The 23,337-nt window shown below is 35.2% G+C and overlaps 1 protein-coding gene and 1 long non-coding RNA gene across 3 annotated transcripts in view; one reads left to right on the plus strand and one right to left on the minus strand.

Annotated features, from left to right (window-relative positions):
- LOC118444955 (uncharacterized) overlaps positions 1 to 12,064 on the minus strand; it is a 106,185-nt gene extending 94,121 nt beyond the window's left edge. Inside the window, exon 1 of one of the 2 annotated variants that reach the window (XR_014983207.1) lies at positions 11,925 to 12,053. This is a non-coding gene — a long non-coding RNA (uncharacterized LOC118444955). Of the gene's footprint in view, positions 1 to 11,924 lie in introns of both variants that reach the window. The other variant, XR_004839117.2, reaches the window with a different exon arrangement.
- LOC118444947 (uncharacterized) overlaps positions 1 to 23,337 on the plus strand; it is a 291,906-nt gene that overhangs the window by 261,878 nt on the left and 6,691 nt on the right. Inside the window, exons 4-9 of the mRNA XM_035873760.2 lie at positions 1,054 to 1,191; positions 12,018 to 12,227; positions 12,944 to 13,204; positions 20,079 to 20,195; positions 20,336 to 20,449; positions 20,568 to 20,711. Of these exons, the coding sequence (XP_035729653.1) occupies positions 1,054 to 1,191; positions 12,018 to 12,227; positions 12,944 to 13,204; positions 20,079 to 20,195; positions 20,336 to 20,449; positions 20,568 to 20,711 (984 nt within the window). The remainder of the gene's footprint in view (positions 1 to 1,053; positions 1,192 to 12,017; positions 12,228 to 12,943; positions 13,205 to 20,078; positions 20,196 to 20,335; positions 20,450 to 20,567; positions 20,712 to 23,337) is intronic.

Raw genomic sequence — 23,337 nt, forward strand, 5'->3', positions numbered from 1 at the left:
TTTCTCTCTCACTCTCTTTTTCTATTTTGAGTGTGTAAGACACACTCCTTTGAGAGTACCTACACGCTTAATGTTCCCCAACTTTTTCGCCTCCCCTATTTCTCTTCTATTTCTTTCTCTCTCTCTCTCTCTCTCTCTCTCTCTCTCTCTCTCTCTCTCCCTCTCTCTTCAAACTCTATCTCGCTATAGTCTACACAAGTCTACACATGAAGCTTTTGTGCCATGTTTATAAACTCACCGCCTGCAAACAATGTCCAGCTTGCTAAAGCCTCGCAATGAACAAACTCTGTTGTGGATTAATCAAAGCTCCTCCATGCTGTACAATTATCGGTGTACCAATTTCTGATAACAACAAGATAGAAGGGCCGCTAGCAATTAAAAATTTATAATATTCGTATAACACGAGAATAGTGTAATTAATATATGACTTCCATAGCCGACTTAATTACGATAGGTGAATGCAATAAGCGAAAGCTTTGCGAAATTCAACGTAATTAATATGCGTGAATTATCGTAGGAAAAAAAAAAATATATGCCGCTTCAACGATCGAATCCGAATCGATGGATACTTCCGGAAATTTGTACCCACAGATATCGTATCTCTTGATTCTGCAGGATCATCGCATACGAAAGTGCATTATCTGGTTCTTTAACGAGTTTGAAATCCGTTAATTACCAAACGATCTTGTCGTGGTTCGAATTTTTTTTTTTTCATATAATTAACGATTATTTCCCAAATGAAGAAAATGAGAATATTCCTTTCAAAATTATTTTTCTGAAATTTCAAATAATATAAGATTCACTAGGAAAAAAGTTTGATAAATAGAAAGAAAATTTATCTTTCTCTCTCTCTCTCTCTCTCTCTCTCTCCCTCTCTCTCTCTTTCTCTCTCTCTCAAGTTAAATATTATAGAAAGAATATTTTATCTAGTTAGAGGAAAGGAAAAAAAATTATCGAAGAAATAATATGAGAATATTTGTCCTTAAAAAAATACTTGTTCAAATTTCGCTATTCGATTAAATTTCAACTAAATTTTTTTTTTTTTTTTTTCAGAGCTTACCGCAAACTCCAGCCGGTGGTGTCGGTGGAAAAGGTGGAGGAGGTAGTGGCGTTCCTGGTTCTGGCATGGTCAATGGTGCTGGTGCTGATCATCAGGATATTCGCGACGGTGCAGCTATAAATACCGAACACGTAAGCACTTTGATAATTATTTGAAAACACAGATCGAATAATGATTATTAAATTATATATTATTTTCCAAAGCCATATTAATCGACAATAAATTAATATATTTGATTAAAGTTAACACGTCGAAAAATTTTCTATTGACAGAATTGATTTATAAATTTTCTTTTTTCTCATAAACGATCCTTTTAAATTTTCCCGCACGATATATAACATCACGCACATATAAATACATTGTACCTACACGTATAAGTACATAATAGATACATTAAACGATAAAGTTGATATCTATTATATAGATACTACATACGTACTCTTTCAGAAAATCCATCCAAAGCTTCTCATGAACGACAGACTCCGCTTGGCTCGACTCGAACAAAATAGCCCTTTTTATTTCTCGACGTACTTCCTCGTTCTTTGAAATACAATAGTCTCGAGCAAAACGTTCGTAAAGGACGCTGAAAGACCGTCGGAACTGCTCCCCGGTGAGAAAGAACAAATCGACTTTTTCCTTCTCGTTGATAATCTCGCGATTCTTACGTTAAAACTTCGTTGAAACGAATTTTCAACGAAACTTTCGCTATAAGACCAAAAGAAAATTCGTTCGTTCTAGTATCGACATTGTTCACCTCGTTTTACTTTATTTTTACGAACGAAACGATTTATTACGAGGCAACAGTACGTAACGATAGAACGGAGATACGTCGAAAAAAAATTGTACCCAAGTACGCTTGATCGAATTAATTCACAAAAATTTGATAATTGACTTTTTTACTCAAATCATCATGAAGTATTCGCAATATGAAAAGTTCGAGATATCTTTCTACTCGATTACATTACCATTTAAAAAAGTGAAAAATTATTATTACTTCTAAAAAGAATTTAAATACCATAATAATGCTTATATGGAATAAGAATGAAGTAAATATGAAAAGAATAGAAAGACAATTTACTTTTCTGTCAAGTTCTTTACACCTCTTTAACAATGTTTATTTACTTACTTCTTAATGTATTCGCAATCCTTTGAAAAAAAAAAAAATAAAAACAAACAAACAAAAAATTACTTCTTTATACTATCTTTTCACACGCTTTTCTCTTCAGTTTACTTTTTTGTATATATATATTCTTTCCGTAATACCACTTGGAAAGAATACTTTTTAACACCTCTCTTACCATGTATGAGAAAAATGAGTGGTGCGGTTGCTAATTAAAATATAATAATGTAAATATTCTTCGAAAGAAAAAAAAAAAGATAACCTCGTAGGAATTGGCATCGTAACTCTAATGAAAAAGTTAACGAAACCTCGAGGATATAAGTAGATAATGATAATAAAAAAAAAAAAAAAATAAAATGGAGAAAGAAACTTATCTAACAATACTATAAGAAAAAAGCGAGAAAGAAGTGGGGGAAAAATGGGAGAGGAAATCGGTCGGAGGTATTTAAAACCCAGGGATTAAGCGATTACTTTCGAAGTTAAGCATTGTTCTCGCTGGTCCATCAATTCAGACCGAATCGATCTCTCCCGGCGGCCGATTTTCACGCGTCGATCCCTTCGTACGGAATTAAAATCTTTATCCGCGTTCCTCTGCCTGCTTCGCTTGATCTCTAAAGATGGAATGAGAGAGACTAACGGACAAGAGAGTTCGATGCGTTCGAAAGTGGGACTGGCGCAGTATGGACAATCGAAAAAAGGGATGGAACTGGAGAAGAGGGTAGAAGGGATGGAAGTGAAAGAGAGTGGGATAGTTCCAGTTCGTGAAACTGCACCGATCATTCGTTTCGAAACGTCCACGTTCGCACCCGGTCTGATAAGCGTCACCAATTTTTTTCATCTTCTATCTTTATCTTTCACACACGACCACCCTTTATTCCTCTCTCTGTCTCTCTCTCTCTCTCTCTCTCTCTCTCTCTCTCCCTCTCCATCTATCTATCTATCATCTATCTATCTATCTATCCATTCGGCTGTCCGTCTCTCTTTCCGCACCTCTCGCAATTTTTTTTCACGCGTCCCTCGATTTACATGCGCCAGCAAAATCAAAGTCCCTTTCGCTTCGAGTCTCACTCCAGTAGACGTCCATGCTTATCCTACTATTGAAGAATGTTTCGCGAAAGACCGATTATTTTTTAATGCTCGTTATGTCACAACATTTTCACTCGGTCCTCGGTATCGGACTGGATCATCGTCCGTTAAACGCATGCACACTGCTCTCAGATACGTGTAAATAAGTTTCGAATATGAATGGATCGATAAATTCATTCCCTTAGAATTCAATGAATGTTGGTAAGATTTAACGAGAAATGTATACGACTACTATGTACTAATATAGAAACCGTACTTCGACATTTGAATTTGTTTCATTACGCGTATCGGAGATTACGCGTTTGCCTGCGTTATACTCGATTAACAAGATTTGTCCGAAAGGTAGCAGTTGCCATTGGTATAATCGGAAAGCGAGGTAAACGGAAGATCGTTTTCCCGCCGGGCAATACTGTGTGCGAGTTGAAATAGTTTTGAAAGGCCAAAGTCTGAGTATGTATCGATCGCAGAGCGTGCGGATTCCCGCATAGCTCGCATTTCCTGCATTTCCTCAACTCGGCTTATCTTACCACGACAGTTAGCCGAAGATCAGGCGGAAAGTGTAACCACTCTCGATCGACCCACATACATTATCACTGGAAATTCGGCTGGGCGTTCTCGCCGATACTCCGAATACTGTTCGCCGCTTCTCGAGCACGGAATGTCGCTATTGCGGACGCGCGTTTCTACGCGTACAAACTACGTAGAGTACGCACGTACACATAGATATATATTACGTGCGTTTACGTCGAGTATTCGAATTCGATCATATATAGTAACGTTGATAATATGTCATAGATGAAAAGTTAATAACGTTAAATGAAGTTACGTTTTGAATGAAATTCGTGATCAAAACGTCCTTTAAACGTCAGATCACATTAGTGTTCATAAAATTAATATAACTACCGTTCGTTATTAAAGATATCAATTTACTGATATAACTACAATTCTTTATTACCTTTTATAAAATAAGACATGATATTTTGTTATTATACTTATTATTTTATCGGATTTCACGATCTTCGATTTCTCATATTTCTTCTTTTAATTTCGTCGCCTCGTAAGTCATTAATTGAAAACTCGAACGTTATATCTTGTTGTACGTCCACTTTAAAACTTTTCCACAAGTTCTTTCTCTACTCACAAGCCCGCCCTTTTTATGAAAATTGATCTTTGACCTGGTCGACGGATAACTAAACATTGATTTTTCAAAAAACGCCGGAAGTACGTGTCGAAACGTAGAATTTCCGGTACAGTGAGTTTGTACGCATACATATACAAAAACACATTTCACTTCCATCTTACGAAAAAAATTCGTTGGCTCGAGCTCACTCGTTGATTTCTGAGTGAAAAACTAATTTCCTAATTGCGATCCAAATTTTTTTCCTTGAAATAGCTGAGAGTTTACTTTTCTCCCTCTTATTCTCTCTTTCTCTCTCTCTCTCTCTCTCTCTCTCTCTCTCTTTTTCTCTTTCTCTTCCTTTTTTCTCACGGTAGCTTCTTCATTTTTGTTTTATCCCTTTGTTCAGAAAACACATTCTCCCTCTCTTTAATGTTCTTCTATAGCTTATCCACACTCATCATAATCGCTACTTCTTTCGTATACGACGAGTGCATTACGAAACCATCTTTATTTTCTCTCCCAACGAGACTTTTACAGATGTTAAAAATTTTGATTGAAGTTTCACGCTGATGATTACAACGAGAGAGAGAGAGAGAGAGAGAGAGAGAGAGAGAGGGAGAGAGAAAATCTTTTCAAATTATGAAAAAAATACATATAGCGAACGTATACATATATTTTCAACGAAAATTTCTAAAATATATATATATATATATATATATATATATATATATATATATTTATGTGTATGTGTGTGTGCGTGTATGTGTTTGAAAATTGTTAATTTTTTTAAAAGTTTTTCTCTTATGTTCACGTTTACGTGTGTATATACGTGTTATGCTTAATATAGACAATGCAACTAATCCAAAAGACGAAACAGTAATCCTTGCGACTGAAAACACGTTCGTCCTACAAATCTCTTTAATTACTCCTCTTCCGTAATGTCTCTTGAAATAATACAAAATAAAGGAAACCGAGTAAACACGGCGTGTATTACTTTTCTCGGTATCCTCTATACGTTTCGGTGCTCACGAAACGAGAGAAGGATTACTTTTGTAGACGTCGAGAGAAAATATCAGGGAAACACGCGATTTGAAAAGTATGTACCTAGATAATAAATATCTAAAGAAAAAGTAACATCGAGTAGTCCTCTCGTAATTCTTTGTTACGAATTTCGATTTTTGATATCGACGATAATGCCAATTAATTTATACGAACGACATTGTGGTGTGTTAAAAAAAAAAAACTAAAATAATAATAATAATAATAATAAATAAAAAGAAAATTCTTAATTAGTTAATATAACTGGATATGCAACATCGTTGTCCGAGTTGTTTGAAAATCCAAGTAATTTTAAAATAATGGAACGTAAGGAGGTCAGAAGGATAATATACTCCGCTTCGACATACATATAATATAACGAGCGAGCGTTATGCGAAGGTTGAGAACTAAAGAGAAAGAAAGAAAGAGGGAGAAAGAGAGAAAGAAAGAGAAAGGAAAGGCTAAGCGTAGATGTACGATATAACGGTAAAAGAGAGCTGAACGTTTTATTAAGCCGGATACATAAAAACCACAGGCAGCCTCTACGGAGTGCACAAGGCTGCCTGGCTTGTGTACGGAAGAAGAGCTGTAAAAAGGAAAGAGAGAGGAAAGAGGATGGAGGATGGAGGATTGCAGAGCCGGTGGTGGAACGGTCGTATGAAAAGAGTAGAAAAGAAAGGAAGACTCAACGCGTTATAACAAAGGAGCCAGCCAGCAAGAGCTCTGAATTCATCCTCCTCGATTCTGCCTTTTTCACCCCTCTCCTTCTTCCCCTTCCACACCGACAACCCATGATTTTATTTCCCCCGCCAACCTCGACGTCCACGCAACTCCCTCTACTTCGCATTTTTCTACTATCTATAAAGTTAAAAACTAAGGGAACGCTTGCAAAACGTTCGTATCATCCTCACCTTTTACCTTTCCATACCAGGATTTTTTCTCTTTTTTTTTTTTTTTTCTTTTTTTTTCAATCCAAAAAGTGTTCGAGGGTTTCGCTTTATTAAATTGTTAGAGCGCAGCTTGTTACTCGCATGAACTTGCTTTGGGATTGAAACGAACAAACGGATTGATTATTATAATATATTCGCGCTTTTTTTTTTATTTTATTTTATTTTTCATTATACGTACATACCTAGATTGAATATCAAGTGATTTAAAAGATTAAGGATATATAACGATACTATGATACATTATTATTACTTGTACTATTGTATTTATAATTGAAACTCTATTCGAAATACGTTTCTCTATCTAACGATCACAGGAACGACATTAGGAAGTCACAGATCGATCGAACAATACATCCTTTGTACCAAAATGTTCTCTTGAACATACTCTGACCGGTTAAGCAATCGTAGTTCATTCGCATAATCGACTCGTGGATACGTACAACTCAATAGTCGTCTAATTACCAAAACGTTACTCACCGAGCTTTGATTCGCAAGCAATTTAGAGTGAGACTTAAACGAGTGACTAAGCCGTTCAAGCAATCTCATTTATCACTGAATTAATGTGTTTTTGTTTCATTAGACATTCTATCCTTTACGAATTCATGGTTTATTCCGATCGATTTGTTTGAAATAAAATCGATAAAAATTACAAACGTGAAGGTAGAAAAATTTTCCTGTTCTTCTTTGCTATCGAAAAAAAGATATTTTCTAAATCGTTCCAACGATAACAAATACCTCGTTATCGTAAAAATAATATCTTCAAGATTCTCCTCTCCAACACGACGATCTTTTTTAGTTCAAAATTCTAACACGAAATACCAATAAAGTGTAAAACGAATATTCAAGTTGTTCGAGTCTCGTTTCTTAAATCCTTAAATTGCAATAGCTAAACGCAAAACACGTAGACACTTACCAATGTCAATAAATTCGTCGTCTGAAAATTTTCCTCTTAAAACGTAAACATCGCGTACGTGAATCGTATCTCACTCGAATTACTTTCTATTTCGAGAAATGATGTCTCTATAACTTTTGACCGATTTGTACTTCTCAAAGGATCGATCTATCGTTCAATTTCCTAAATACATTCAAGTCCAGTAAGATGAGATGGTTCCGAAGAACGTTATAAATATCTCGAATGTTAGTAGAAACAGTAACTTCTTGAATAGTATCAAAATAAACCACTCGATATTCATAAAAAAAGAAAAAAGAAAAAAATGAATATAAAACATGATTTCTCTGTGATATAATAAGTAGATCCGTAATGTCGTTCGAAATTTTGACACGCTACGTTTTTTGAAGAACATTTTGATCACGTAATCCTGGAAAAAAATATGTTTTATCGTTATAAATCAAAGAAATACATTCATGAATGTTTCGAATATAGGTTCTTCTTATTTTCCCACCTTCCCCACTGGCAAAATATCAACGATACGTAGATATAAACCTACAGATAGAAAGAATCAATAAATTTTATGATTCCTTTTTCTCGCATGCCAGTCTCACGCATCACAAATGTATGTACGGTCTTTTGCAAGCTCAGCAACGATCGGTCCCTTCTTCTTGATCTACTTATGGACTAAGCATATCGTAGAAAAAATGAAAAAGAAATAGAAAATCTTTTTTCGAATAATATTAATACGAATCATCAATATTGTTTTAACTAACGTTAAGAGAAAGAGAGATAAAAGAGTTCGACTATAAAATTAAAATTATGCGAAGTATTCACTGTCACTTACATGTTGATAATCACATAGTTAAATACTGCTATTTCAGTGTTTTACAATAACATTCTTTTATGTCTTTTTCATTACATATATCCTAACTACGATATCAAGCGCTATTATATGAAAGGTGAAAACATGTGATTTTAACGTGATATGATATTAATCTATTTCAATCTTAAATGTTTTATACGTTTACATGTCTCTTTCCTTTCTCTCTCTCTCTCTCTCTCTCTCTCTCTCTCTCTCTCTCTCTCTTTCTTTTTATCATTCACGAAGCGACGATCGTTGCTATAATACATCAATTTTTCGAGTGGAGTGCTCACGTTAGTTTATTTGTCAAGAATTAGACATCATACATAGTATCAAAGAAAAATGTTTTAACCGCAAACCAACGAATAAATAGAGACATGTCCGTTGTTTCTTTATGCGAACGAATAATTGGTACGATAATAAAGAGTAAAATAGTGGAAAAAGAAAAGACTTATTGAGGGTTTTTAAGATTTTCAAGTGTAGTCAATAAGTAGGATCAATGCTACGAAAGAAAACAACCGAATAAAGCTTGATTGACTCCTTGGAAGATTCTGAATTGTCTCTGACAATCCGCTGTTCTATCTTGAACACTATCCTATTTACTTTTTTCTCCTTTCTGATCTCCTTTTTTTTTTCTTTTCCAATTTGTCTATCCATTCTAATCCATCATTCCCTTTACTTTTCTTCCAGCAAATTCTCCGAACGAGAAAGAGAGACATTGAGGGTAAAAGAAGAATAAATGAGTTTATGTTCGATTGTGAATCGATAGAAACGAATTTGACGTTAACGTTAATGTTAACGTACCGACATATTTCATTCAGCACTTTATACGTCGAAATTCAATTCAACTATTCGAAATTTGCTATTCGAAACTGGTAAATACGTACGAATCTCTATTTGCATAATAAGACAGCAAACTTTAGATTGCGCCTGCTAAGTGGCAAAGTACGCATTGTTAATTTTATAGGCCGATTCCAGTAACATGCAACTTCTGTCTCTAGATATATATACATGTACGATCAACATAATATTGATCTCATATAATTTGAGTCGCGCTTAAGATGAATGTGCACTGTTATATTTTGCAAAAAAGACTTATACCAAGACGAAGAAATGTAAGCAAAGATTACTCGAGAAATTACGACGAATTACGATTATATCATTAAACGTAGATATATTTTTTAATACATAGAAGTAAAACAATAAAATTGCTCCCAAAGTAAAAATATTCATTTCGATTTTACGTTTCACCTTTGATTGAATAATTCCATTATTCGTATAATAGTCCATTCATTTTATTGTTTTAACCATCAACAAAGTCATTTCGATTTTTGTGTGTTACATATCCAATTTATTACGCTGATATAAATTATTTATAATGATTATGATACACTGATTTATGATTTATAATATTTAACTATCATATTCATAACGATTCGTAATAATAATGCTTATTATATATATATAAAATAAAATTGTACTATGTACTTTTATATATATATATATATTTTTTGCAAATATATTTATTATATATATATATATATATATATATATATTTTGCAAATATATTTATTATATATATATATATATAAAAGTACATAGTACAATCTTATTTATAATAATTGATTCAGTACTCGAAACTTATCGAAATTTAATTCATCATTAAATCGTTATTTGTAAAGCTTTATAGAAGTAATTGTTTATATTTCAATACGTAAAACGAAAACATCGAAAAAAACAGCAGATAAGTAGACTAAAAAGTAAAGAGGATAATTTCAAACAACACCGGATAAATAAGTAAGGTTGTTGAGGTAACAATGAGAAAGAGAATTCTTTATCCCAATAGAACTTGTATTTCATGTGAAACGTGGTCTTGTAGCTCTCACCGTCTAAATGAAGATGAAAGTAATCCTCTTAAAACTTCGTAACATTTCGAAACATGCCAATGGCGTATGTATTTGCAAAGTCGAGATAAAAATCGACTGTAGAGAGATGAGTCTATTATAAAACCATTTATTAATAAGATGAGAAAGAAAACAAAGGGTAGCGCTTTAGATAGAAATTAGTAAATTAATGAAATTCCATGCCAACGTAATAATTTCCCGAGGAATAATGTCGATGAACGAAGCTCTCTCTGTCTCTCTCTCTCTCTCTCTCTCTCTTTCCCTCTCATTCTCTATCTTTTTCGCATTAAAAAAAAATTAATCCGATAATTACGCTCTGCATTCGCTTTTAAAGCGAAAAGAGAAATTTCTCTGAACGTACGGTAAAATCATCACTTTGTAACGATGCCTGTAACCGTTGTTATGTCGTTAATATTACCTCGTAGTAACATGGTCGGTCTGGTTACGTCGCAAGTTCCTCGATGGTTTGCAAGTTTTCGTTGCAAATGTTTCATCGTCGATGGTATATTAACCCGTGCTAAGTTTAAGCCATTTGAATCCTCGATAGAGATGTTCAGGGCTTAGCGGCATAGTGATGGGCGTAACTTTAATAGCGCACAGATTTAACAGACTGCGGCTTGGTAGTAACTTTAGAACGACGTATCTCAATACTATACTAACATTTGTGGAAACCTCAAAAAGGGATCTCTGACTCTATTGCCACGGCGATTCGTGGAAATACTTTTGTTTCTATTTTCTCTTCATTTCTCACCCTCTTTTTCTCTTTTTGTTTCTCTCTCTCTCTCTCTCTCTTCCCCTCCCCCTCTCTCCTTCCCAAAACTCAACAGATCCAATTCAATTAGTAGTAGAATGTTATTTTATTTGATCATCGTAAAAGTTTGATTCATTTAAAAATAACATATACCTAACATAACCTAAAATATAGGAATAGCTATCTTAGTCTCTTACAATTAATCCCGTTGACTTACGAAGCTCGGGGATTACCTCAAACTTTTCGTTGCATTTAACGCTTACGAAGTCTGGCGAAATGTTCACTCTCATAACATCAACTTCTTCCGTTTGTAAGACCCAAAGGGTCATCCCTTCCTATCTTAGGATTACAAAGTTTCCGTTTATATTCGTACAATAAATACCATAAAACCTAAAGAAATAATCTTACGATAAGAACGTAACATTTTTCCAATAAGAATAATATGATTTTAACAAAGCTTATGAAATTGTATTATTATCGTAGCGATTTAAAATTTGATTAATTTATTTTATAAACTATCTCATAATACCAACACGAATAAATGATTCTCAATGTATCGTACTTACATTAATTTATCTCGTGTTACATTTAAATACAGTAGAGATTATTAGAAACTTTTAAGTACAGCAACACGTACGAATTTTCCTACCTTCAACAGGGTGGTTGACAAGAAACTTTGTAATCCTGAAGCAACACGTTTGGAAGTAAGTAGATATCTACACAAAAACAAATCTTAAACTACGAAGGGAAGCTTGCAACATTCTCGAAATTTTCTACGGCAATCCAACGAGATAATAATGTCATACAATCGACTTAAATACATATAGATAAATAATTTACAATTGTAACTCATCCATTTAATCTTATATTAAAAAGAAAAAAAAAAAGAAATAAATAAAAAATGAAAGATAGTATTACACAACGATATCGATTTGCATGAAATTGAAGAGTCAGTAAACGTTTTGAATTGTAGAACGATCTTTATTATCTCATTTGTTGAAGGAGAAAAAGCTAAAGCACGAAACATTTTCGCAAGAAAGCATTTCCATTATCAAGACAACGTGTTTTCTCGCGTTACATTAAGGTAGACGAGTATATTTCAGTAGAAGTGCATTAAAGCGCAATACGTATAAGTTCGTACCTTGCATTTGCATTTAGGGTGGAAAAACAAATGGTGACATATTCGGAGGTATCTTGTTTCACGTACTCAAGAATGTCGGTTCTCTTGTTTCAGGCTCTAGTGTACCGAGACGGAAACTTAGTTTCTGGATCCTTGGAAGCATTAGTGCAGCACATGGTACCAACCGAGGAATATTATCCCGATCGTGCTTACCTCTTTGCCTTTTTGCTAAGTGCAAGGCTCTTCATCAAACCGCACGAGCTATTGGGTGAGGTTTGCGCCCTTTGCGAACATCAGCAAAATCTGAATGGAGAAGGCGGCAAGGTGAGTTCTCGTTTTCTCTATTATTCTTCTTCTTTCTTCTTTTTTCTCTTAGATATGCCTACCGCACCGCCAAGAACACGACTGGTACCGTGCGTTATCGTCTCGTCGCATCTCACCTCGACCTCTCCCCTCTTCTTTCATCGTTCATCTTACCTCTCCTATTCTTTTCGAAGATAACGAGTTTTTTTTTGCTGCTTTACGAATCAATTTCTAGGTCGACATTATCCTATCCAAGGAGACAAGGAAACAACACGATTATAAATATCACTTTATATGTGTTTATAATTTGGTTATAACTTGTAATAAACATTATTTAAAGGTCATTTTAAATCGTTGTTCGTAGATATTATATACAAATGAAAAACGTTTCTCATCATATATATATATATATATATATATATATATATATATATATATGTGTATGTGTGCGTGTGTGTGTATATATATATATACATACGGTAACGATTTAATAATATATATAGAATACAAATTTGATTAGAAAGAAAATCTAATGGAAGATATAACGAAAAAATATAAGAGATATCTATTAATAGATATGTCATTTTAGAAATTCTCTTAACGAAAAAGAAACGAGGAAATAAGAAAGATAAGAGATATATTAGTAGTGATTGTAGTAGTAGAAATAATAATAATAATAATGTAGTAGATGGTAGGAGAAAATGCAAATTAATCAAAGTAACACGAGGATTTTGCAGGAACGACTACACCGTTTCGTGCCCCGACTGGTGCAGCTGTTGGCAGAATGGACGGAGACTTTCCCGTACGATTTTCGGGACGAAAGGGTGATGGGTCACGTCAGATCCATCACGCAGAAGGTCGCTGCGGTCGACGCGGCCGCGCGACAGGAAGTTTCGGCCTTGCTTCAAAACTTACTTCTCAGGCTCACAGCCCTCGAGAGGTACGAGGAGGGCCTAGCGAGATTGGCCACCGAGGCGGCGACTGAACAGCTCACGCAGGTTCGTAACTTTGAAACGATGAAGCGTCATCCTCCGACGACCGACCAACCTACCAACCACGATGGATCTCTGAATTTTAACGGCACGAATGCCCGCGTGTCGTCTAACATGTAACTTGCTAATTGAAGCGAGCTCACGACTCGTGTGGTAAACTCTCTTACTTCTCTCTCTCTCTCTCTCTCTCTCTCTATATATATATATATATATATATATATATATCTTTATCATCTATAACATCGGATAAGCCATCGGAGAAGCGAAGGAACACTCGACTCCACGATCGAGTCTTTACCGAGGGATTTGCGAGTCGTTGCGGGAAAGTGGAAAATTTCCGGTCCAAAATTCATCGATCGAATTTCAGGTCGCGGCTTATGAAGATAAATCGAGGACATCGAGAGATTCGATGTAACCGAACGTTCGTTCCGTGTTAATATTCCATAGGCATTTTCGCTAATCCACCATTGGCTCTTCTATTCCTCTCACGCGTATGGATTTTATAGTCATATAATACTTGCTTCGCAATCGTGTTTATAAGCACTCATCCCATGCTCATCGGTCACCTTTACGCCTCTCTCTCTCTCTCTCTCTCTCTCTCTCTCTCTCTCTCTCTCTCTCTCGTGCACGCGAGTTCTCTTGGTCACTATCCTGTAGATGCGTGCACTTTGCGCAGTTAGTGTAACAGCGTTACTCCGCTAGTTTCCCTAGTACGAGAGACAGTAACTATTCCGTTAATTTGATTACCGTACACCTATCTGCCACCGCGTGTAACACCTGCTAATGGCTAATTTGCAACTGCATTAGTTAGTTAAATATGCCGACGCACGGGTCAAGCTCGCGTCCTCGCTTGGTCCTTAATCAGGAGGAAATTGCGTGAGCACCGGTATTACACCCTGCTGATATCCGTGGGTACTGTCCAGAGAAATTGCCAATGCGTAACTTATGTCCTTGAACGTTCCCAAACTTCGTTAACAGCTACAGCATTAGAGAATTTTCGACGTTAGCTAACTCGACAGTAATTACGAAAATGTTACGTTCGGATATGTAAATGTTATGCAATTCGTTCAGAGCCAACACGAAGGATTTCATTATGTTGGAAACGAAAAGTTCTTTTTCCGAGAACGATAGAAATCAGTTAACAAACGTTTCTAGAAGCCAATAACAGCAAGGAATTCTTTCAAAGAAACGTAAAAACTACAATGGAATCTTTTCTCATGAAGCTAACAAAAAAAACACAACGTATGTATCAATAATTTATCAAAACTTTGAACGTTTCTTAGAAATAAATATGGAAAGGAAAGAAAATGAAAAAAAAAAGAAAACATATAGAAGAGAAAAAAAAGAAGAATAAAAAAAAAAGTATATCTAGGCAGTTTCTCTTTCAAAAATTATTGTTAAGGTATATAAAATATATGAGAAAATTTTATTGATAGAAACAAAATACGTGTGTCCATTACATTCATAAAAAATATGAGTTATAACTTTACAAATTCTCAGTTTATGAAAGAGGAATATGAACGAATTAATTCGAAAAGATGGAAACTAGCTTTATCTCAAACTTTACGTTAGTCGCACGAAGCAGATCTCTCGTTTACAGGCGAACTCGTCGACAAATCGTGCCACTTTTGCATAGTGAAGTGAGTTTCGAAAAGTACGACGAACTTTGAGTTTAATAACCTGAAGCCTTTGCAAAAGAATTCACTGTCTTTCTCTTTCTCTTTCTCTTTCTCGATGGGCCTGCTCCTTTTATACATCTTCCTTTTTTTATTTTATTTTCTTTTTTCTTTTTTTTTTTTCTTTTTTTTTTTTTTTATTTTCATTTCTCAGTTTGCTCTTCGGCATCGAAGCTTTTTTCCTCCTTCTTTTCTAGCCTTTCTCGTTCGGTACTACTAAGTAAGCGATTCAATGCACATACATACATACATACGAGCGGAGCTAAGGAAAAACCGCACCAAAGGAAAGTTCGCTTTGGCCGCTTTCTACGGATTAAATCTGTTGACGTAACGACACGAGAAACGTTTTAAAGATCATTCGTCTGTTTTAAAAGACCATCCCTTTCGGGAAATGCCACGAGAATTTTCATTAACATTATCGTCCTATTGACGTGATTGAAAGATCGTAAAGAAATAAAAAGAACCGCGTTTCCATGTAAATAAATAGATCAATTTTAACGGAGGAGGAAAAGAAAAAAAGGAAAAATTTGTTTTATAGTAATTTGAGATAATATGATTTTGGAAGATTACTTTTGCCTTTCTCGGTTTTTTTTTCTTTTTTTTTTTTTTTTTTTTTAATATTTTATCAAAATATATTTCCATTAACAACGAAGAGATATTTGGAATATTTTACTATATAACCATCTAACTATAATTTTTTAATAAAATATCGAAAGTTCTTCGATACGTTGTACCTCGCAAAAGTATTGAATTAAAATTGATATGGACTTTCGAGGGATAAGAAAAACGCATTCGAACGTGACAAATCAGTTTCTTGCCCGGATGAATCCCATCAGCGCGTTAGTAAGTCCTCGCTAATCGTTACTAGCAAGAAACTTGTGCAAATTCTGCTCACGGTACTGCAAGCGTACCGAACAAGCGCAACTTATCGGCGTATTCCACAACGTGCCCCTCTTCCACGTCTCACCCGCACAACCCTTCATCTAGAATCGCAGGTTGCATAACGTCGTAATACACTTCTTTGGTCACCATCGGATTATCTCGCGCTCGAAACTTACGCAGTTTCCAAGTTCGTATTCGGAAAGAGGTAAATGCGCTACGTTCACTCCTATGCCGATTAAATTTCGTTAACGATTTCGAGAACGGACTCACTGAATTTCTCTTCTCCCTTAGAAACCAACGATACGACACTTTTAATAGTTCACTTTCAAACAAAGTTTAATTAAAATTTAGCTTTCAGTATGATATTCGTACGTGAGAATAAGTACTTATGTAGCTTACGTTTGAATAAAGAAATGGATAGAAAAAAAAAAAAGAAAAAGAAAAAGAAAAGAAAATATCTAATGTTAGACGCGATCTTTCATCAATGTTACTCTTTATTTCACATCGTTAATATTTGAAAATGATTGCAATATCTCATGCGTTTCGAAATAACAAATCTTCGTGATTTTACGATATCCTTTATCGCCGTATAATAAGAAGAGAATCTCACGTTTTCACGGGTTCCCGTTGAAATACGTGAAAGGAGAAAATGATCGCGATCCGCCATACGGAAATTTCTCTTTGCTTTAACATAATATAAGGATTTGATGTATTTCGACGCATAATAATTCGACCGAATAAAAGAGACTTTGAGGTTCCATTTGCTTCTAAACCGATCACGCAGCTCAGCGATCTCATTCGTCGTCGCTTTGGACATTCCGCTTTGCCCAAGAAAAGTACGTACCTACATTTTGTTCGAACTTCTCTCTTTCTGTCTCTCTCTGTCTCTCTCTCTCTCTCTCTCTCTCTGCTTTTACCATTTCTATAAGGTGCTTCTATAAAATCATTCAGTTCGTTCACTTTAGCCTTAATAAAATTATTTTTATATTGAAAAACGAGAAATATTTCCTTTGAAAAAAGAAAAGGAAAAAAAATCAAGTTAAATGTTCCTATTGACTATTATATTTTTTTCTTTTTTGTTTTATCTATAAAGAATAATTCAAACTGTCTCTAGCAAAGCGAGCTTAACTGTACACCCGGTATATATACATATATATATATCTATACATTTACATATGCATATATACTTATACACGTACATCTACATATTTATATTTAACATACGAAACGTGAAAAAAAGAATGAGAGAGAAGGAAAAGAAGAAAAAAGACAGAGAGAAATAAAGAGAAAAAGAAAAGAGAAATGAAAAAAAGGACAAAGAAAAAGAGAAATAAAGAAAGAGAAAAAGATTGCACAATCTTGATACCCTTCGGTCTCGTACGCAAGTTTCTTTGAAGATTGTGTCGCGCCATCAATATTGTTGGAAAATCAAATGAAACAGGACGACCGAAGGATCGAATAAAGGAAAATCTCGAAAAGATACGACGTCCTCTCTTTACCAGTCAAAGTGAGGAAAAGAGAAAGAGCTTTGAAGGTGATCGAACCTAAACGCACTTTGACGTCCGACAAACCGAACAATGCACGTTATTTTCCATTTCTTATCTCTTATCCCTTTAGTTCTTTCTTTTTTTTTATCATTTTATTTCGTATTACGAAACAGGTCAGAATTTTCTTGAAAATTTCACGACGCCTTTCAACTCCTAAGATGAACCGGTGAAAATCGTTAAGCTTTTTAAAACAGGTTAAAATACTTGCTGAAAACAAAGATAGAAAAAGAAAAGGTCGTTCTTTTACGAACCAATTAGACGGACCAATAAAATTAGTAGGACCAATTAAAACGTTGCATTATCGATGCTCTTTCCTCGTCTTTCGATGTTACAGTGTAAATCGTAGACGAGTAATTAAAAATAACTCGTCGAGCAATTACCTATAGGTACTCAACGAACGAATTCGTTGCTAATTACCATTTCTCTGCTTCAAAAAACAACTACTATTGATCATTTCCTAACAAGTCGATTGCTTAACGATGTAACTAACTAAATTGACAAAGATCTATTTTGTTATCTCTTTTTATCTCCTTTTTTTTTTTGGATTGTCAACTTTGGTCGTCCAACTTGAAGAAAATCTAGGTCGGGCTTTCGTCGTTTCTCAGCTCTTCTTGGCTCTCTTTGTCACGTGTCATTTCTTTTTATCTCGCATAGCCGGAAAAAATAGGTTAATAGCGACGATATTTCACGTACACGCTTGACAACATTGCTCTCATCTACGCATAGAGCCACGCAAGGATGTCCGTTGCCGATCTCTATGTGTATATATGTATGTTTGCAATGGTAACGAATAAGTGGTTTCTATCCTTCGGTCTACCAACCAGAAGAAAGCAAAACAAAATGTGGAATTTGGAACTAATCTGATTTTACTTTTGCGCTATACGGTACAACAACCTCTTCTCATTCGGAATGAAAATAAATAATAAAGAACATAAAAACTAGAGACAGAAATGGAAATATAAATAATAGAGGAAACTATGGTAGTGGTCAGACCAATCATAAGACTTGTCTTGCTTATGGTTTTCTGCATTTCCTTCGTTCTCCTTTGCCAAAGCATGTCGAGTCTCTTTTTCCTCGTAAGATATATGATCATTCATGAAAGTACGATATTATATATATATATGTTTCAAAGAGAGAAAGAAAGAGAAAGAGAGAGAGAGAGAGAGAGAGAGAGAGAGAGAGAGAGAATAAATGTAAAGGATATTACTGCAATCAGATAATAACAAAAAGTCTGATTACTCTTATGCAACATTTGAATGAAATGGAACAGCAACTTTAATAATTATCGTATTACTATCAATTTTAATATGTTGCATGGACAAATAATATATGTCTTTTTATAACATAATTTAATATATTAAAAACAATGTACACTGAATGATACTAAATTACAGAATAATATATTGCGAGGCAACTTGATGACCGTTAATGACCGAATCAAAAGTCAAAGAAATTCTTCATAATGTATTTTCCATTGGTTTCAATATTCTAATGATATAAAAAAAAACGTAGTTCGTGAAGGGAATAATAAAGGATCTACAAAAATAATACAATAAACTGCTGAAACCTGATCGATACGAATCGAACTAACATCGTGCGCGATATGTTATGTCGTTCTAATTAATATCAACAAAAGCGTAATATTTTCGGTAGCGTAAACAACACAAACGATTCATTCTCCTTCTCGTTCATTGATTTGGAAAGAAAAAGAAATGATAACAGGCGTTCGATTGCCATGGGGAGGAATAATATGAAAACGGAGAAAAGTCTATGAGAAATGACAGAAGTTTTGTTCCTATCTCGAAAACCGAGAGTACTTAAACTAGAGAGAGAAAGAGAGAGAGAGGAAAAGAGATATTCGAAAGAATTGCACAGAACAGTGGAAACGGTCAACGAAGAAGAGAGTTGGTCAGACGAGTCTCAGGGAACCACAGGGAGGATATAAATTTTAGCAAGGTCGATTCGGCCAATAGTGAAAAAGGAGAGATAGAGAGAGAAAGGGAAAGAAAGAAAGAGAGAGAGAGAGACAGAGAGAGAGAGGTGTCTCGAGTACCGAGCTCCCAATCTCGCGAAAATATACGACTGGAGCTATCTGTCGGCGTTTTTCTCTTTCATTCCCAAGACCATAGCGGAGCGAATGTCGGCGTAGCCCTGAGAAACGAACGAATCGGAAAAATCTTTATTAAAGAGGCACTACTCTCTTTTCCATCTCTCTCTCTCTCTCTCTCTTTTCTCTCTCTCTCTCTTTCTTTCTCAAAGAAGAAATATTTTCTATTTACACTTCTCGAACGTTATCGTATCTCTTTTGCCATAAGGAGTTACCAGTGCCCACATCGAATTACGAGATTGTAGTATAAAACTTCAGTGAAATCGCTGCCATGTTTGTTTCCGTACCATGTCCAACCAGCCGTAACCTTTTGGAGACCACGATCGTCCGAGAGATAAGAAGTTGGTCTTGGCTCGAATGTTCGCGCTCGACAAAGCGCGAGACGCGAAATTGAAAGAGAACAGACACGGGCGACGAGCGTCGCGACAATACTCTCTCTTCTTCTCGCGTTCTCCTTCAAGAAGACGCCAATCCAGGCCATCTACTACTTTTCTTTTTCTTTCTTTTCTTTTTCTTTTTCTTTTCCTTTCTATTTCTTTTCCTTTTCCATCTCGTACACGTCAAGCCCCCTATCCTTTTTTACGTTTTCATTCTTTTCACTTCGTATCTATACGAAAAAGTATCTTCCATACTCTCTCACAAAGCATTTCTGTCACTTGGTCTTTCAGGTGGACATCACCGAGCTTTGCCCCTCTGCTACAGTACTGGCACAACAATTGACCCACGTGGAACTCGAGAGGCTCTCTTACATCGGCCCCGAGGAATTTGTCCAAGCATTCGCTAAGGTAACATTCATGACACAAAAATGCCTTTTCTTTTCATTCCAAACAGAGACTTCTATAGGAAGAGAAAGCATAGAAAAATAAATAAAGAAATAAAATAGAACATTGTTAATATCGAGATGTCGTCGAATCGTCTTTTCCAGGAATCTCCCCACTTGGAAACATCTTTCAAGGACATGAAAAAGACTCGGAATCTTGAGTCTTATGTCCAGTGGTTCAATCGATTGAGTTATTTCGTAGCGACCGAAGTATGCAAGGTAATAAATCAAAAACTTTGTTCTATATCTTTTAACATTCTCGAAACTAACTTCATATTTTTTTCTTTTTCTCTTTTTTCTTTTTTTTTTTTTTTTTTTTTTTTTCTTTTTATCGTAGCACGCAAAGAAGAAACAACGCGTGCGCGTCGTAGAATATTGGATAGAGACCGCTCGAGAATGCTTTAATATCGGCAACTTCAACTCACTGATGGCGATCATTGCCGGTCTGAATATGTCTCCAATATCGCGGCTGAAAAAAACGGTAAGTAGAAGCTCGAAAAGAGCATTAATTGCGGAACCAAAAAATCGGCTATCTGTCGATTAAGTTTTGAGCATATAAGGGATGAAATAGGTAGGAGGAGAGAATAATCGATGTAGCTATGTCGTAATTGCTGAAACGGAAATCGTCGCTCGTTACACTCGTTTACACGCAGTGTAGTCGCGTCAAGAGAAACTCGTGCCTGCGTGAAAGAGGAATGGAAGCGTATACTAGGCTGGAAGAGAGGGGTAACCGGAAGCAATAAGCGGCCTGTAATCCTCGTAAATCGAGCGTGGCGCCGCGACGCCGTTCCCGCGACGCCATACCCGCGTTACTGGTGACAAACCAGCGAGAATCGAATTTCCGCATCGTTTCTCTCTGTTCGAAACGGACGGGTGACTGAAAGAACAAATGAACGAACGATATAAACTAGAAAAGGAAAAGAAAAAAGATTCGAAGGAGATGATAAGAAAAAAAAAAAATAGAGAGAAGAAAAAGAAGAGATGCGAAAGTAGAGAGAGAAAGGAATGTTACAAGAAGGAGAGTGAATTTTTCAAACTAACTTAATTGAATTTCTCCGAAGGGATTTCTCAACATCGACAAGAGTGTATAACATAAACTACTTGAACAACCATATTGCTAGTTGCAAAGAGAATTTGAAAAAAAGGAAATGATAGAAAATAATAGAAGTAATACTAAGAGAAATATAAGCCATGATATGAATTAATCGAAAAGTTTAACATCGACCCAATCGTTTCATCATCTTACGTTATCGTCACTCTTTTTCTCTCTTCTTTTCTTTTTCTTTATTTTTATACGAGCTGATTAACCTGAAATATTGAATGTTACATATATACGTGTACAAATTCTGACAAGAATTATTTATAGATCTTGATTTTTGATACGTCCTTACAAATAAAAGTTCCATCATAGATAAGATAAAAATAAAATTACTCGTATTCGCGAAGATTGATGTCAATAACGTATTCAAATTTATCAGTAATATAAGACATTTAAAATAGATCTTATATACATACATATATACATACATACATTCCTAGTCGCGATGTGACATACATGAAATGACCGACTTGCCAGAGGCTACGCCCTTGTACGAAGCTTGAAAAGAACGAAAATGACGTTCTGATTGCAATGTCTGACTATGCGCTTCTCTTGCTTCTTTAATATCGCGACGCTATTCCTCTCTTTTGTACAATGATTTTTTTCCTCTTTTTTTTTCGCATCTCCGCTTTTCCAAACATCCTCACGAGAGATATAGAGACGAAAGCACGTATGATTATCGTGAGGTTCTTTGAAGAACTGAAAAATCTCATTTAATAAAAACTACTGCGCAAAATTTCTTACGTGATTAACTGAAATATCGAAAAAATATATATGTATATATTTAAGAGAATGTTTAATATAGAACCCGAAAACAAACAACATAATTACATATGACATTGAAAACAAACAACATGATTACAAACAACATTGATACATCGTTCATTATTATGTTCATGACTATCGATAAAAACTTTTTAATTTAACCCTTACGATAGACAACACATTTATAACAAAAAGTATTCGTAACTATTGATAAAAGAACTCACTCAAAAGATATTTTAATCGAACGAGAAAGAAAGAAATTCTACAAGAACGAAATGAATCGTTTTGATCGCTCGTTGTTAATTTCTGTCACATTGGACCAAACTGACATAAATCTTCCATTCTCTTATGATTCTCATTCGTCGAAAGAGGATGGTCAAGCGCTATTCGAGGTTCATTTGGTCACGCTGACTGATTTATGTAGGGTACGCAGGAAATAATTACAGCCTTCTCTCATCCTTTCATCCCTGGACCAATAACCATACAAAGTATGAGATACCAACTTCGTAATTTTCGTTAATGAAAATTTATTGCTCGTATTTATTAACCACGTTCAGTTTTCTTCTCGCGCAGAAGGCCAAAGAATCGATGAAAAAAATTTATGTGAACGCATTTTCGACTTGTATGAATCTTATGAACTGACTTCTATGAATTTTGTGTGATTTCCTTGATTTTTTCCCTTTATACCCTTCCCCCTCTCTTTCTTTTTTTTTTCAATTCATTTTCAGAAGAACGAGAGAATTTACAACGCGCGTCGTTTAACCGCGCAATTAGCGCGATTTTCATTACGATGCGAAATATCGCCGTGTGAATTCTCGTTTATATTTTTTTTGTTTATCTCCTCTCTCTCTCTCTCTCTCATATTTTTCTTTTCTACCACGGAAAATCGTACGAACACCACCGAAGCGTTTTACTTCGACGAGAATGTGTTGAAATAGTCGAAATTTTTATCGCCCGAATAATTACGATGAAGTATTAAAAAAAAAGCCTCGCGAGGTTAGATTTGAACGAGACGGTCGTGTGTATATATATGATAAATGCGTTTACATATATATATACCTACATATATATGTATGCATGTATGTGTGTGTGCGTGTGTGTGTATGTATGTATATACGACATATCATATAGCAAGATGAAACGGAAATCGAAACCTCTCTTTCGTTTCATGCAATATTCCTTTTGCGCCTGATGTTCCGTTCAGAGAGCATCGGAAAGTTTCGACCTTTCCGAGAGCATAAAA

The sequence above is a fragment of the Vespa mandarinia genome, chromosome 1, assembly GCF_050613455.1.
Source record: "Vespa mandarinia isolate Hongniang chromosome 1, ASM5061345v1, whole genome shotgun sequence".
NCBI classification, from domain to species: Eukaryota; Metazoa; Arthropoda; class Insecta; order Hymenoptera; family Vespidae; genus Vespa; species Vespa mandarinia.